Source organism: Castanea sativa, chromosome 7 (genome assembly GCF_040712315.1).
Source record: "Castanea sativa cultivar Marrone di Chiusa Pesio chromosome 7, ASM4071231v1".
In the NCBI taxonomy this organism is placed as follows: domain Eukaryota; kingdom Viridiplantae; phylum Streptophyta; class Magnoliopsida; order Fagales; family Fagaceae; genus Castanea; species Castanea sativa.
In genome coordinates, this window is record NC_134019.1 from 1408875 (window position 1) to 1426113 (window position 17239).

At 32.7% G+C, this 17239-nt stretch overlaps 1 protein-coding gene across 2 annotated transcripts in view; it reads right to left on the minus strand.

Annotated features, from left to right (window-relative positions):
* LOC142642908 (uncharacterized) overlaps positions 1 to 17239 on the minus strand; it is a 104886-nt gene that overhangs the window by 67249 nt on the left and 20398 nt on the right. The window contains exons 1-5 of one of the 2 annotated variants that reach the window (XM_075817349.1): positions 8418 to 8710; positions 6759 to 7496; positions 5100 to 5837; positions 3440 to 4177; positions 1769 to 2524 (exon numbers count right to left, since the gene is read on the minus strand). In XM_075817349.1, the coding sequence (XP_075673464.1) occupies positions 1769 to 2524; positions 3440 to 4177; positions 5100 to 5837; positions 6759 to 7364 (2838 nt within the window). In that variant the 5' untranslated portion in view covers positions 7365 to 7496; positions 8418 to 8710. Of the gene's footprint in view, positions 1 to 1768; positions 2525 to 3439; positions 4178 to 5099; positions 5838 to 6758; positions 7497 to 8417; positions 9155 to 10075; positions 10814 to 11737; positions 12476 to 13612; positions 16435 to 17239 lie in introns of those variants that run through there. The other variant, XR_012845771.1, reaches the window with a different exon arrangement.

The following is a 17239-nucleotide window of genomic DNA, read 5'->3' on the forward strand; positions in this document are numbered from 1 at the left end:
ACTCCATTAGAGAAGATCTTCATTTCCGGGCATCTTGACACATCTAGATCTTCCAGTGATGGGAATTTGATGGTGCGATTACCCGAGTGGAAGCTTCTCAGACTGGGTAAATCAAAAAGCCACAAAACATTCAATTGATTGAAACAAATCTCATCTCTTGCTTCACCTTCTCCCTCGTTTGTGACTATTTCTCTCATTCTTTTGCATCCATATAAATACAATTCTTTGAGTTGCACCAAACTTTTGACTGTCGAGGAAGTCGCTAAACTAATCAACCCATGACATTTCCGTACACTCAAAGTGTTTAAATTTCGGAAATGCATTGAGGACGGCACTAAATTTTTTAATCTGCCGCATTCTGATACTGTCAGTTCCTCCAAATTTTGGAGGGCCCTACCTTGTTTAGAGTTTTCCTTCCACAAAAGCATCAACTTGGGAATTTTATATAGATTCAACTCCGTCAAACGTTCAAACATCCCAGCGTATTGTCCTTCGTTATCGAAGAAAAGATTAGTGACGGAAAGAGACTTAAGATAGCGAAATCCTTCAACAAATACCGAAGGAACTGCTATCAATTTATCATCTTTGCCGTACAATCTGAGAACTTCTAGTTTGCAAAAGAACTCTCCAAAAAGTTGACCATTTGTCTGATTCTTGGTATCATCCCAATCCAATTCCAATGATTTCAAGTTAGGGAATGTATCCTGGAAAAGATAGAGGTATTGAACAAAAGAAAGCAGAAGTAAGCGTTCTCTAAGCAAGTTTGGGATAATATTCTCAACAATTTCAAGTGGGACTGAATGTATGTAAATCAAGTGGCTATCTAGAGAGGGGAGAGCAACGTGCTTCGATGCATCTCCATTTACTATCCTATGTAATAATTATATATATAACATTTTCCCAGGTAAAGGTAACCCATTCCTATATAGTTGTTATACAAGATACTACCTCTTACAGGTATTATAGTTTCTTTTTAAGGGATTTGCTTCCAAACAACATAACTCAAGCACAAAAGTCTGAGTACATGAATGCACACAGTTTTTTATTGTTTTATTTTAAAATTAATTTTTGGAAAAATAAAAGATAAAAAAGGGTCTCATTGATCAATTCAAGATACTAAATTGATTTTTAGTGTAAGTAGATTTAAGCTGAAATCTCTTATTTAAGAACAAAATTTTTTACCAATTAAACTAATTGGAACCCACTAGAAAAATTCGAATTTAAAAACATTAATAACCACATAAGAAATCCTTATTAGTTTGAAAGAAAATCTCTTTATATAAGGTTTTATCATTTAAACACCTCAATTAAGTCTTCCATAAATTTTCCAAAAAAGAAATCTAAAAATTATTGTTTTTTCCGCTAGACAATATACACATATAATATTAAGTGGCCATGGACTTACCCAATATATATCTAATTTCTTGTTCCGAGCATTTACTTAATGTAGCCTATTGATTTTATTTTATTATTATATTTTTTCTGGAGGTTGGCTACATGTAGCTATGTTAATTTGAGCAAAAATTCCTCAGTTAAAAGTTAGTATGTATAGCTTCAACACAACTATGGTACAACTGGAAATTAGGCTCCTATAATCCAACTACTTATATGTAGTCCGACTATTCTATTTGTTTTATGATTTTTTATAAGCAGACTAGTTTTTTAAGTAATAATAAATTGTTATTAATTTTTATTTCTTGGATTATTTTAGGATAATTAAACTAAGTGTCATATCCATGTTAACAAAGAAACAAGTACAAATCCATACCTTTTCAATGAGAAAGAGGGGCTGCTGAACTGGAACATGATCGCCTAACTCATCTGTTTCTGTGAAGCTTAATTCATTCGAAAAGCTTAATTCATTCAAAGCAACAATCTTCACTTTGTCACATTTAGATATCGTCAAACTTTTCAATGATGGCCACTCTGAAGTATGCTTTCCAGGATAGAAACATTTGAGCTCAGGCAGTGATTGAAGAGTCAGAGAGGTTATTTGTGGGAACACAAACTTAGTCATTGTTTCCAAGCCTTCTTCCAAAGTAACAATTTCCTCCAATAATCCACAATCATTTATACATAGACTCTCAAGATGTTCAAGACTTTTGGCCACCGAGACTGGAAAAAGACTTTTCAGAGTTTTACATCTAGAAACTTTAACTTTAAGCAGATTTTGAAATGTTAAAATTGCTTCAGGATCTGAAGTCCATACATGCTTAAGTTTCGGTAAATTGCTTAAAGTCAGGCGTCTCAACTGAGTAGATCCCTTATCACATATTTCATCCACATTTTCCCCTCTAACCTCAAATACCTCTTCTACCGAATCGCAATCCTTTATCTTTAATTCTTCAAGATTTTGGAGTCTTCTCAACATATTAGGAGGAAAAACGTTCATTAGATTTTTACAACTGCCAACATGCAACTCTTCTATTTTGCAAATGGAATCTGAAACGAGTTGGTTGTGCCACAACATCTTCAAGTTATTTATGCCTTTGATGAATATTGTCTCCAAGTTAAAAAAGGCAACCTGCAATTCTCACATATCAATTGAGTCAATAATATACCTTTATATTGCAAAAAGTAGTTGAGAAGAAGAAGATTATTGTTGGGAATAAGGCATAGAGACAAACATGGGAAAAGTTAATTAAATTAAATTCCAAAAAACCATCAAGCAAGCAGAACATGGAAGAAACTAATAAAAGAAATGGGTGAAAAGAAACACAAATTAACCAGGCTTTAATGAAGAGAGATTGAGAGGCAGACAGTAAGTGTATTTCTTCATGTTTTTTCTAAAATGTGATGTCTGTGCTCGCGAGATTTAGATAAAAATATTGCTTTCAAAAATTTAAAAACAAAACAATTGAATTTCTTAAGTAAAATCTTGTTTTGGGCAAAATCTCGTCTACCCATTTTGGTGTTTTCCAAATGATGATTTGTGGTAGTGTGCCACCCACCAGAATAAACCCATTGCACACTTATCTCCGATTAAGGCATTAGTTTGGACCTTAACATTAGTAATTAAACAATCTAATTTAAACTTTCTAAATATATTACAAATGATAAAATAAGTTAATTAAGAAAATAAAAAAGGATATGATTAGCATAATTTGACGTAGACAAAGAAAATTAATTAGTGACTAATATTGGTTTAATATGTGCTAATACGAAAATTAATTAGTAACTAATAGGAAAATTGCTCATCTAAAAGTTAGTATGTATAGCTTCAACACAACTGTGGTACAGGTAGAAAATAGGATCCTATAATCCAACTACGTTATATGTAGTCCGACTAGTCTTTATGTTAATTTTTTGCTTTCTTATAAGCCAACTAGTTTCTTAAGTACTAACAAATTGTAATTAATTTTAATTTCTTGGATTATTTTAAGATAATTGCACTGAGTGTCATATCCATGTTAACAAAAAGACAAGTAGAAATTCATACCTTTTCAATGAGAAAGAGGGGCTGCTGAACTGGAACATGATCGCCTAACTCATCTGTTTCTTTGAACCTTAATTCATTCGAAGCAACAATCGTCACTTTGTCACATTCAAATATCGTCAAACTTTTCAATGATGGCCACTCTGAAGTGTGCTTTCCAGGATAGAAACATTTGAGTTCAGGCAGTGATTGAAGAGTCAGAGAGGTTATTTGTGGGAACACAAACTTAGTCATTGTTTCCAAGCCCTCTTCCAAAGCAACAATTTCCTCCAATAATCCACAATCATTTATACATAGACTCTCAAGATGTTCAAGACTTTTGGCCACCGAGACTGGAAAAAGACTTTTCAGAGTTTTACATCCAGAAACTTTAACTTTAAGCAGATTTTGAAATGTTAAAATTGTTTCAGGATCTGAAGTCCATACATGCTTAAGTTTCGGTAAATTGCTTAAAGTCAGGCGTCTCAACTGAGTAGATCCCTTATCACATATTTCATCAACATTTTCCCCTCTAACCTCAAATACCTCTTCTACCGAATCGCAATCCTTTATCTTTAATTCTTCAAGATTTTGGAGTCTTCTCAACATATTAGGAGGAAAAACGTTCATTAGATTTTTACAACTGCCACCACGCAACTCTTTTATTTTGCAAATGGAATCTGAAACGAGTTGGTTGTGCCACAACATCTTCAAGTTATTTATGCCATTGATGAATATTGTCTCCAAGTTAAAAAAGGCAACCTGCAATTCTCACATATCAATTGAGTCAATAATATACCTTTATATTGCAAAAAGTAGTTGAGAAGAAGAAGATTATTGTTGGGAATAAGGCATAGAGACAAACATGGGAAAAGTTAATTAAATTAAATTCCAAAAAACCATCAAGCAAGTAGAACATGGAAGAAACTAATAAAAGAAATGGGGGAAAAGAAACACAAATTAACCAGGCTTTAATGAAGAGAGATTGAGAGGCAGACAGTAAGTGTATTTCTTCATGTTCTTTCTAAAATGTGATGTCTGTGCTCGCGAGATTTAGATAAAAACATTGCTTTCAAAGATTTAAAAACAAAACAATTGAATTTCTTAAGTAAAATCTTGTTTTGGGCAAAATCTCGTCTACCCATTTTGGTGTTTTCCAAATGATGATTTGTGGTAGTGTGCCACCCCACCAGAAGAAACCCATTGCACACTTATCTCCGATTAAGGCATTAGTTTGGACCTTAACATTAGTAATTAAACAATCTAATTTAAACATTCTAAATATATTACAAATGATAAAATAAGTTAATTAATAAAATAAAAAAGGATATGATTAGCATAATTTGACGTAGACAAAGAAAATTAATTAGTGACTAATACGAAGATTGGTTTAATACGTGCTAATATGAAAATTAATTAGTGACTAATAGGAAAATTGCTCATCTAAAAGTTAGTATGTATAGCTTCAACACAATTGTGGTATAGGTAGAAAATAGGATCCTATAATCCAACTACGTTATATGTAGTCCGACTAGTCTTTATGTTAATTTTTTGTTTTCTTGTAAGCCAACTAGTTTCTTAAGTACTAACAAATTGTAATTAATTTTAATTTCTTGGATTATTTTAAGATAATTACACTGAGTGTCATATCCATGTTAACAAAAAGACAAGTAGAAATTCATACCTTTTCAATGAGAAAGAGGGGCTGCTGAACTGGAACATGATCGCCTAACTCATCTGTTTCTGTGAAGCTTAATTCATTCAAAGCAACAATCCTCACTTTCTCACATTCAGATATCGTCAAACTTTTCAATGATGGCCACTCTAAAGTGTGCTTTCCAGGATAGAAACATTTGAGTTCAGGCAGTGATTTTAGAGTTAGAGATGTTATTTGTGGGAACACAAACTTAGTCATTGTTTCCAAGCCTTCTTCCAAAGCAACAATTTCCTCCAGTAATCCACAATCATTTATACATAGACTCTCAAGATGTTCAAGACTTTTGGCCACCGAGACTGGAAAAAGACTTTTCAAAGTTTTACATCTCGAAACTTTAACTTTAAGCAGATTTTGAAATGTTAAAATTGCATTAGGATCTGAAGTCCATACATGCTTAAGTTTCGGTAAATTGCTTAAAGTCAGGCGTCTCAACTGAGTAGATCCCTTATCACATATTTCATCCACATTTTCCCCTCTAACCTCAAATACCTCTTCTACCGAATCGCAATCCTTTATCTTTAATTCTTCAAGATTTTGGAGACTTCTCAACATATTAGGAGGAAAAACGTTCATTAGATTTTTACAACTGCCAACATGCAACTCTTTTATTTTGCAAATGGAATCTGAAACGAGTTGGTTGTGCCACAACATCTTCAAGTTATTTATGTCGTTGATGAATATTGTCTCCAAGTTAAAAAAGGCAACCTGCAATTCTCACATATCAATTGAGTCAATAATATACCTTTATATTGCAAAAAGTAGTTGAGAAGAAGAAGATTATTGTTGGGAATAAGGCATAGAGACAAACATGGGAAAAGTTAATTAAATTAAATTCCAAAAAACCATCAAGCAAGCAGAACATGGAAGAAACTAATAAAAGAAATGGGTGAAAAGAAACACAAATTAACCAGGTTTTAATGAAGAGAGATTGAGAGGCAGACAGTAAGTGTATTTCTTCATGTTTTTTCTAAAATGTGATGTCTGTGCTCGCGAGATTTAGATAAAAATATTGCTTTCAAAAATTTAAAAACAGAACAATTGGATTTCTTAAGTAAAATCTTGTTTTGGGCAAAATCTCGTCTACCCATTTTGGTGTTTTCCAAATGATGATTTGTGGTAGTGTGCCACCCACCAGAATAAACCCATTGCACACTTATCTCTGATTAAGGCATTAGTTTGGACCTTAACATTAGTAATTAAACAATCTAATTTAAACTTTCTAAATATATTACAAATGATAAAATAAGTTAATTAAGAAAATAAAAAAGGATATGATTAGCATAATTTGACGTAGACAAAGATAATTAATTAGTGACTAATACGAAGATTGGTTTAATATGTGCTAATATGAAAATTAATTAGTGACTAATAGGAAAATTGCTCATCTAAAAGTTAGTATGTATAGCTTCAACACAACTGTGGTATAGGTAAAAAATAGGATCCTATAATCCAACTACGTTATATGTAGTCCGACTAGTCTTTATGTTAATTTTTTGCTTTCTTATAAGCCAACTAGTTTCTTAAGTACTAACAAATTGTAATTAATTTTAATTTCTTGGATTATTTTAAGATAATTACACTGAGTGTCAAATCCATGTTAACAAAAAGACAAGTAGAAATTCATACCTTTTCAATGAGAAAGAGGGGCTGCTGAACTGGAACATGATCGCCTAACTCATCTGTTTCTGTGAAGCTTAATTCATTCGAAGCAACAATCTTCACTTTGTCACATTTGGATATCATCAAACTTTCCAATGATGGCCACTCTGAAGTGTGCTTTCCAGGATAGAAACATTTGAGTTCAGGCAGTGATTGAAGAGTCAGAGAGGTTATTTGTGGGAACACAAACTTAGTCATTGTTTCCAAGCCTTCTTCCAAAGTAACAATTTCCTCCAATAATCCACAATCATTTATACATAGACTCTCAAGATGTTCAAGACTTTTGGCCACCGAGACTGGAAAAAGACTTTTCAGAGTTTTACATCTAGAAACTTTAACTTTAAGCAGATTTTGAAATGTTAAAATTGCTTCAGGATCTGAAGTCCATACATGCTTAAGTTTCGGTAAATTGCTTAAAGTCAGGCGTCTCAACTGAGTAGATCCCTTATCACATATTTCATCAACATTTTCCCCTCTAACCTCAAATACCTCTTCTACCGAATCGCAATCCTTTATCTTTAATTCTTCAAGATTTTGGAGTCTTCTCAACATATTAGGAGGAAAAACGTTCATTAGATTTTTACAACTGCCAACATGCAACTCTTTTATTTTGCAAATGGAATCTCAAACGAGTTGGTTGTGCCACAACATCTTCAAGTTATTTATGCCATTGATGAATATTTTCTCCAAGTTAAAAAAGGCAACCTGCAATTCTCACATATCAATTGAGTCAATAATATACCTTTATATTGCAAAAAGTAGTTGAGAAGAAGAAGATTATTGTTGGGAATAAGGCATAGAGACAAACATGGGAAAAGTTAATTGAATTAAATTCCAAAAAACCATCAAGCAAGTAGAACATAGAAGAAACTAATAAAAGAAATGGGTGAAAAGAAACACAAATTAACCAGGCTTTAATGAAGAGAGATTGAGAGGCAGACAGTAAGTGTATTTCTTCATGTTCTTTCTAAAATGTGATGTCTGTGCTCGCGAGATTTAGATAAAAATATTGCTTTCAAAAATTTAAAAACAGAACAATTGGATTTCTTAAGTAAAATCTTGTTTTGGGAAAAATCTCGTCTACCCATTTTGGTGTTTTCCAAATGATGATTTGTGGTAGTGTGCCACCCACCAGAATAAACCCATTGCACACTTATCTCCGATTAAGGCATTAGATTGGACCTTAACATTAGTAATTAAACAATCTAATTTAAACTTTCTAAATATATTACAAATGATAAAATAAGTTAATTAAGAAAATAAAAAAGGATATGATTAGCATAATTTGACGTAGACAAAGAAAATTAATTAGTGACTAATACTAAGATTGGTTTAATATGTGCTAATATGAAAATTAATTAGTGACTAATAGGAAAATTGCTCATCTAAAAGTTAGTATGTATAGCTTCAACACAACTGTGGTATAGGTAAAAAATAGGATCCTATAATCCAACTACGTTATATGTAGTCCGACTAGTCTTTATGTTAATTTTTTGCTTTCTTATAAGCCAACTAGTTTCTTAAGTACTAACAAATTGTAATTAATTTTAATTTCTTGGATTATTTTAAGATAATTACACTGAGTGTCATATCCATGTTAACAAAAAGACAAGTAGAAATTCATACCTTTTCAATGAGAAAGAGGGGCTGCTGAACTGGAACATGATCGCCTAACTCATCTGTTTCTGTGAAGCTTAATTCATTCAAAGCAACAATCCTCACTTTCTCACATTCAGATATCGTCAAACTTTTCAATGATGGCCACTCTAAAGTGTGCTTTCCAGGATAGAAACATTTGAGTTCAGGCAGTGATTTTAGAGTCAGAGAGGTTATTTGTGGGAACACAAACTTAGTCATTGTTTCCAAGCCTTCTTCCAAAGTAACAATTTCCTCCACTAATTCACAATCATCTATATCTAGACTCTCAAGTTGTTCAAGACTTTTGGCCACCGAGACTGGAAAAAGACTTTCAGAGTTTTACATCTAGAAACTTTAACTTTAAGCAGATTTTGAAATGTTAAAATTGCTTCAGGATCTGAAGTCCATACATGCTTAAGTTTCGGTAAATTGAATAAAGTCAGATATCTCAACTGAGTAGATCCCTTATCACATATTTCGTCAACATTTTCCCCTCTAACCTCAAATACTTCTTCTACCGAATCGCAGTCCTCTATCTTTAATTCTTCAAGATTTTGGAGTCTTCTTAACATATTAGGAGGAAAAACATTCATCAGATTTTTACAACTGCCAACATGCAACTTTTTTATTTTGCAAATGGAATCTGAAACGAGTTGGTTGTGCCACAACATCTTCAAGTTATTTATGCCATTGATGAATATTGTCTCCAAGTTAAAAAAGGCAACCTGCAATTCTCACATATCAATTGAGTCAATAATATTCCTTTATATTGCAAAAAGTAGTTGAGAAGAAGAAGATTATTGTTGGGAATAAGGCATAGAGACAAACATGGGAAAAGTTAATTAAATTAAATTCCAAAAAACCATCAAGCAAGTAGAACATAGAAGAAACTAATAAAAGAAATGGGTGAAAAGAAACACAAATTAACCAGGCTTTAATGAAGAGAGATTGAGAGGCAGACAGTAAGTGTATTTCTTCATGTTCTTTCTAAAATGTGATGTCTGTGCTCGCGAGATTTAGATAAAAATATTGCTTTCAAAAATTTAAAAACAAAACAATTGAATTTCTTAAGTAAAATCTTGTTTTGGGCAAAATCTCGTCTACCCATTTTGGTGTTTTCCAAATGATGATTTGTGGTAGTGTGCCACCCACCAGAATAAACCCATTGCACACTTATCTCCGATTAAGGCATTAGTTTGGACCTTAACATTAGTAATTAAACAATCTAATTTAAACTTTCTAAATATATTACAAATGATAAAATAAGTTAATTAAGAAAATAAAAAAGGATATGATTAGCATAATTTGACGTAGACAAAGAAAATTAATTAGTGACTAATACGAAGATTGGTTTAATATGTGCTAATACGAAAATTAATTAGTAACTAATAGGAAAATTGCTCATCTAAAAGTTAGTATGTATAGCTTCAACACAACTGTGGTATAGGTAGAAAATAGGATCCTATAATCCAACTACGTTATATGTAGTCCGACTAGTCTTTATGTTAATTTTTTGCTTTCTTATAAGCCAACTAGTTTCTTAAGTACTAACAAATTGTAATTAATTTTAATTTCTTGGATTATTTTAAGATAATTACACTGAGTGTCATATCCATGTTAACAAAAAGACAAGTAGAAATTCATACCTTTTCAATGAGAAAGAGGGGCTGCTGAACTGGAACATGATCGCCTAACTCATCTGTTTCTTTGAAGCTTAATTCATTCGAAGCAACAATCCTCACTTTGTCACATTCAAATATCATCAAACTTTTCAATGATGGCCACTCTGAAGTGTGCTTTCCAGGATAGAAACATTTGAGTTCAGGCAGTGATTGAAGAGTCAGAGAGGTTATTTGTGGGAACACAAACTTAGTCATTGTTTCCAAGCCTTCTTCCAAAGTAACAATTTCCTCCACTAATTCACAATCAACTATATTTAGACTATGAAGTTGTTCAAGACTTTTGGCCACCGAGACTGGAAAAAGACTTTTCAAAGTTTTACATCTATAAACATAAACTAGACATAAATTTTGAAATGTTAAAATTGCTTCAGGATCCGACGTCCATACATGCTTAAGTTTCGGTAAATTGAATAAAGTCAGATATCTCAACTGAGTAGATCCCTTATCACATATTTCGTCAACATTTTCCCCTCTAACCTCAAATACTTCTTCTACCGAATCGCAATCCTCTATCTTTAATTGTTCAAGATTTTGGAGTCTTCTCAACATATTAAGAGGAAAAACATTCATCAGATTTTTACAACTGCCAACATGCAACTTTTTTATTTTGCAAATGGAATCTGAAACGAGTTGGTTGTGCCACAACATCTTCAAGTTATTTATGCCATTGATGAATATTGTCTCCAAGTTAAAGAAGGCAACCTGCAATTCTCACATATCAATTGAGTCAATAATATTCCTTTATATTGCAAAAAGTAGTTGAGAAGAAGAAGATTATTGTTGGGAATAAGGCATAGAGACAAACATGGGAAAAGTTAATTAAATTAAATTCCAAAAAACCATCAAGCAAGTAGGACATGGAAGAAACTAATAAAAGAAATGGGTGAAAAGAAACACAAATTAACCAGGCTTTAATGAAGAGAGATTGAGAGGCAGACAGTAAGTGTATTTCTTCATGTTCTTTCTAAAATGTGATGTCTGTGCTCGCGAGATTTAGATAAAAATATTGCTTTCAAAGATTTAAAAACAAAACAATTGAATTTCTTAAGTAAAATCTTGTTTTGGGCAAAATCTCGTCTACCCATTTTGGTGTTTTCCAAATGATGATTTGTGGTAGTGTGCCATCCCACCAGAATAAACCCATTGCACACTTATCTCCGATTAAGGCATTAGTTTGGACCTTAACATTAGTAATTAAACAATCTAATTTAAACATTCTAAATATATTACAAATGATAAAATAAGTTAATTAATAAAATAAAAAAGGATATGATTAGCATATAATTTGACGTACACAAAGAAAATTAATTAGTGACTAATACGAAGATTGGTTTAATATGTGCTAATATGAAAATTAATTAGTGACTAATAGGAAAATTGCTCATCTAAAAGTTAGTATGTATAGCTTCAACACAATTGTGGTATAGGTAGAAAATAGGATCCTATAATCCAACTACGTTATATGTAGTCCGACTAGTCTTTATGTTAATTTTTTGTTTTCTTGTAAGCCAAGTAGTTTCTTAAGTATTAACAAATTGTAATTAATTTTAATTTCTTGGATTATTTTAAGATAATTACACTGAGTGTCATATCCATGTTAACAAAAAGACAAGGAGAAATTCATACCTTTTCAATGAGAAAGAGGGGCTGCTGAACTGGAACATGATCGCCTAACTCATCTGTTTCTGTGAAGCTTAATTCATTCAAAGCAACAATCCTCACTTTCTCACATTCAGATATCGTCAAACTTTTCAATGATGGCCACTCTAAAGTGTGCTTTCCAGGATAGAAACATTTGAGTTCAGGCAGTGATTTTAGAGTTAGAGAGGTTATTTGTGGGAACACAAACTTAGTCATTGTTTCCAAGCCTTCTTCCAAAGCAACAATTTCCTCCAGTAATCCACAGTCATTTATACATAGACTCTCAAGATGTTCAAGACTTTTGGCCACCGAGACTGGAAAAAGACTTTTCAAAGTTTTACATCTCGAAACTTTAACTTTATGCAGATTTTGAAATGTTAAAATTGCTTTAGGATCTGAAGTCCATACATGCTTAAGTTTCGGTAAATTGCTTAAAGTCAGGCGTCTCAACTGAGTAGATCCCTTATCACATATTTCATCGACATTTTCCCCTCTAACCTCAAATACCTCTTCTACCGAATCGCAATCCTTTATCTTTAATTCTTCAAGATTTTGGAGTCTTCTCAACATATTAGGAGAAAAAACGTTCATTAAATTTTTACAACTGCCAACATGCAATTTTTTTATTTTGCAAATGGAATCTGAAACGAGTTGGTTGTGCCACAACATCTTCAAGTTATTTGTGCCATTGATGAATATTGTCTCCAAGTTAAAAAAGGCAACCTACAATTCACATATAATTATTGAGTCAATTAGCTTTTCTTTATATTGCCTAACATAGGCAAGAAAAATAAGAAGATAGAGGTAATTTAAATGGGAAAAGTTCATTAAATTAATCAGATTGATGGCGGGGATATGACATTATATAGACAGACATGATAAAATTTAATTAAATTATATTCTAAAAAACAAAGCTACTACAACATGAAGCAGGCAAATGAAAGAAAGGAGCATTTAAAAAAAAAAAAAAACCCGCCTTATAATTGAAGAGAGATTGTGCGGCGATACAAAAGTTTATTTCTTAAAGTTCTTTCTAAAATGTGATGTGTGCTCACAAAATAAAGATAACATTGCTTTCAAGGATAAAAATTGGTTTGAAATCTTAAGTAAAATCTGGTTTTGGTGAAAATTATTTAGCTCTGAGAATATATATATATATTATGAATTATATATAATCACATAATGAGAAATTGTTAAATCGTTGTGCACTAATGATAAGAGGAATGAGTGGTTAATTAATATAATTGAGCTCATACCCATAGGATTAGATCTTTTGGATTAAATATGTTTCTATATGTTATATTAACTACTCAGTTGAAGAATCTCAAAGTGTTTATCTCCCTAACATGTTTATCAAATGATCACTATTATTACATTTATTCCAAAAAATTATCTCTAACTTCTGATATCCAATAATGATCTCTAACACAGACTTCGTAAGTAATATTGTGCATAACAAATACCCATTTTAATTTTTCCTAAACGATCATTTGTGGCGGTATGCCACCCTTCCAGCATAAGCCCCTTGCACTCTTATAGGCTTATCTATGATTAAGGCATTACAAACAACACATATAAGCTGCGTTTTCTGAGGAAAAAATAAATAACTAAAATATTACCAAAGAAGAAAAGGGCAAATAGGAGTAGAGAATGGCTAAAAATGATAGTTTTGATCTAGCCTTGTTTTCAAAAATGAATCCATCACTTAAATAAATCTTTTTATACTTATTGACAATATAAACATATGTACGAGACACTTAACAAACAAAGCAGTGAAATTTCGGTTTCATGCTCAACTTGAAATATGTGTATATGTGAAGATTATCAAATTCATTAAAATATATCAAATCATAATGATACCTTTTCGCTGAAAAGTAGTTGAGAATCAACATCAGAATAGAAACCCATCAAGTTTGGTAAATTTTGTAGATCCAAAGAACGCAATTGAGAGAAGTCCGCTATATTTGTTTTGACGTCGTCAGTGATGTCGTTGACTTGTATCTCATGTTTTCTTTCCTTTGCAACAATTGCGCTCATTACCTTGCAATTCTTAATCACTATTTCTTGAAGTTGCGAAAAGCATCCAAGCATGGTTAAGGAGAAGACAAATTTCAACTCATCACAATTGCTCACTTCTAACTTTTTCAAGCTACGGAAAGACCCCATGGCAAGTTGGTCATGGCCATGGCATATCTTTTCCAAATTTGTCATATTGTCTAGAGAAAGAAACTCCAAGAGAGGAAAGACAATGCGTTGAAACCCCACCAAGTTAATGATGTATTGAATCTCAGTGCTGTTTCGAACATAGAGATGCTTCAATTGTGGAAAACCTTCCTTGTCAACTTCGTAAAGAATATTTTTATGACCCTCCTTAGGAGCCAGATCAAGATATTCACACATTTTCAATAAAATTATAATCCCATCCTCTGCTTGAAATCTTCTATCAAGTTCAAGTTTCACCATTTTTGAGGATTTAAACTCATCATCACTATCACCGTCCTCATCCCAATCCCATTCATTGCCTATTAATATTTCATATCTTTCCAATTTCTCAAAAAGTAAGGCTTTTGGTAGAATCTTAGCATTGGGAATATGTATACATAATGTGGTCAAGCATGACAAATAGTCCAACTCTGAGACCCTAGTATTGTTCCTTTCCGTGCTTTCTCCATCAACCTGCCATTTATTAAAACTACTCTTCATAGATAATTCTTCTAACCTTTTAAGATTCGATAATACATTGGGTGGAATAACTTCAAGCTGGGTGCATCTTTTCAAATCCAACAATTGAAGGCGAGTCAATTGTCCTATTTCAATAGGTAACTGTTTGATGTTGGACCCTGATAGGGTAAGAGCTTTCAAATTCTTTAATTCTCCTATTATAGCCACATCTTCTAACTCACAGTTACGCAAAACCAACGATTGGAGGTTGTGAAGAGATGAAAGGGATGAAGGAAGTGAAATGCGTGCTTCAAACAGAGCTAAAATTTTGAGCTCTTTCACCCCTTCAAAAAAGTGATCAGGAATCGCCGAAGAATTGCCTTTATCACCCAACAAAATGAAGTTAAGTTGTGGCAATTCCAACCTTTTAGGAAGATCACTGAACTTAACATCAAAAAGTGCCATTCCAATGGGTTCTTTCAAGTTTTTCATATTTGACCATTTTTCTAAATCATTGGAACTTCTTATGGTTAACATTTCCTTATCTTTGTCTGCAATATAAATGGCAACATCACGAATGACGTCATGCATTTTAAATGAACCACTTCCATAACCTTCCAACAACAAGCAAGAATCTTTTAGACTTTCAACCAATGCTTGGACCTTATTTCTCAATTCTTCCATTGTATAAACATCTTGAAAGAACTCCAAACCCACCAAAATTCTCCATAACAATTCTATTGATATGACCCTATCTTCTTCAAATGAACTGCAAAACAAGAATAACGATTGCTCTTCCTTAGTTAAAAAATCATAGCTCAACTTTATACTCTGATATACCTTGTCATGCATTCCTTCGATATGCGTTGGATTTGCCCTTTTTAACTGTCGCAAGGCATCCTTCCAAACACTTGGTTCCTTTTTATTTTTCAGTGCATTCGCAACTGTTGTAATGGCAATCGGTAACCCAGCACATTCTTTGACAACCTCAACCATGATAGATTGGACATTCAAGTTTTTAGCTAAATCACCCACTATCTTCGAAAACAAGTCTTTTGCTTCATCGCTTGATAAAACTCCAACATGGAATATTTCTTGAGCATCCACATACGTGGCCAATACATCTCGAAATCTAGACGTTAGCAATAGTTTGCTTCCTTTGTGATCATCCCCGAAAGAAACTCCAAGATCCTCCAAGTCAATCTTGTTCCAAATATCATCTATAATTAAAAGGATCTTCTCTTTCTTCAACCGCTCACGTAGCAAATTTGCTTTCTGAGAATCAGTCTCCTCATCTCGAAAACTCAAACCCAATTCATTCGCAATGTCTTTCTGGATCTTTTTCAAGTCTGGAGCTTGAGATACAACTACTGTAACAATGCTTTTAAATGACTTGTCTTCTTTGGCTTGTGTAGCAACTTTTCCAACAAGCATGGTCTTGCCCAAGCCGCCCATCCCACAAACCCCAATGGCACGGATATTATCATCTTTTAGAGTCTCCATCACTCCATCGAAAATTATCTTTCTTGATTCAAAGTCCATATAACCTTTAGTAGAAATTGTAGTACCTCCTTGAATATGGACACGATGGCCAACTGTCTGGAACGTGCCCTTATCCTTGATATCCTTGACGGCCAATCCCAACTTGTGTGCTCTTCTGCCAAGCTGATAACGGGTCTTCAAATTTGCTTGGCCTTCGAATTTGTGTACCTTTGCAGTGATCTCCTCAACACTTGTCAGCCACCTCTGTACCTTAGCTTCAATTTCTTCTACATTCCTTTCAGCAGCTTCGACCTTTTGTTGCACACTATCTCTAACTTCGTTGAGCTCTGTAACTTCGGTCCTGAGATTGTCAACATATTTTTGGTAGTGAATCAGATAACCCATGTGACGTGCGGCTGCTCTGATTGTGTAATCCACAATTTTTTCAAAGACCACTTGACAGAATGGCGTAAGAACCTCCATTTTTGTTGCTTCAGATTGGTCCACTTTTTTGTGTATTTTTGGGTTGGGCTGCTTTCCTGAGAGTAGAGGTAAAGAAAGGCCCAATTAAAAACGATGAAAACAATGAAAATGTAATCAAATTGAAAGACAAAAGAAGCCAATGCGATGACATCACATTCCCCTGTCTTGAAATATTTATGAAAATAATTACAATATATTACTAATTCTACGGTAGACTCTTTTCTTCTAAAAAAAAACTTCAAACACTTTATATGTAAAAATATGTCAATTAAGATATAAGACTTTTGACCACATACAAAAAAAAAAAAGCTGAACATTGACAATATTAAAAAAAAGCTACACCAAGTTAGAGATTTTATTATTATTTTTTTTTGGGCTAAAAGTCTAATACGGCAGGTTGTAATAAGGTTTGATGCATTAGATTCTTGTGCATAAATCTTTTTTTAGAACATTGACAATATCTTCTTCTTCTTCTTCTTCTTCTTCTTTTTTTTTTTTTTTTTTTTTTTTTTGAGAAGAAAATATATCATTTATCCGACCCATCATACATATAACAGAAGTTGGTCTATTAATAACAATAAAAATTAGTATGAAGATAATAATTCCTAAAATCCAATTTAGTTTTTTTTTTTTTTTGGATAAACATAATTTCAAATCTAATAGGAAATTACGTTCTTGGCAATAGTAAATTCTCATGCCGTTGGTGTCTTAAGTCCTAACTCCTGTTTTTATATCATGGATAAATACAACTTACAAATAATATACATGATGAACTACACATGATGAACTACTTTCTTTATGGCAGGAAAAAGTTAATTAAGTTTCTTTTTTTATGACAAAAATTGCACAATTTTACAAATT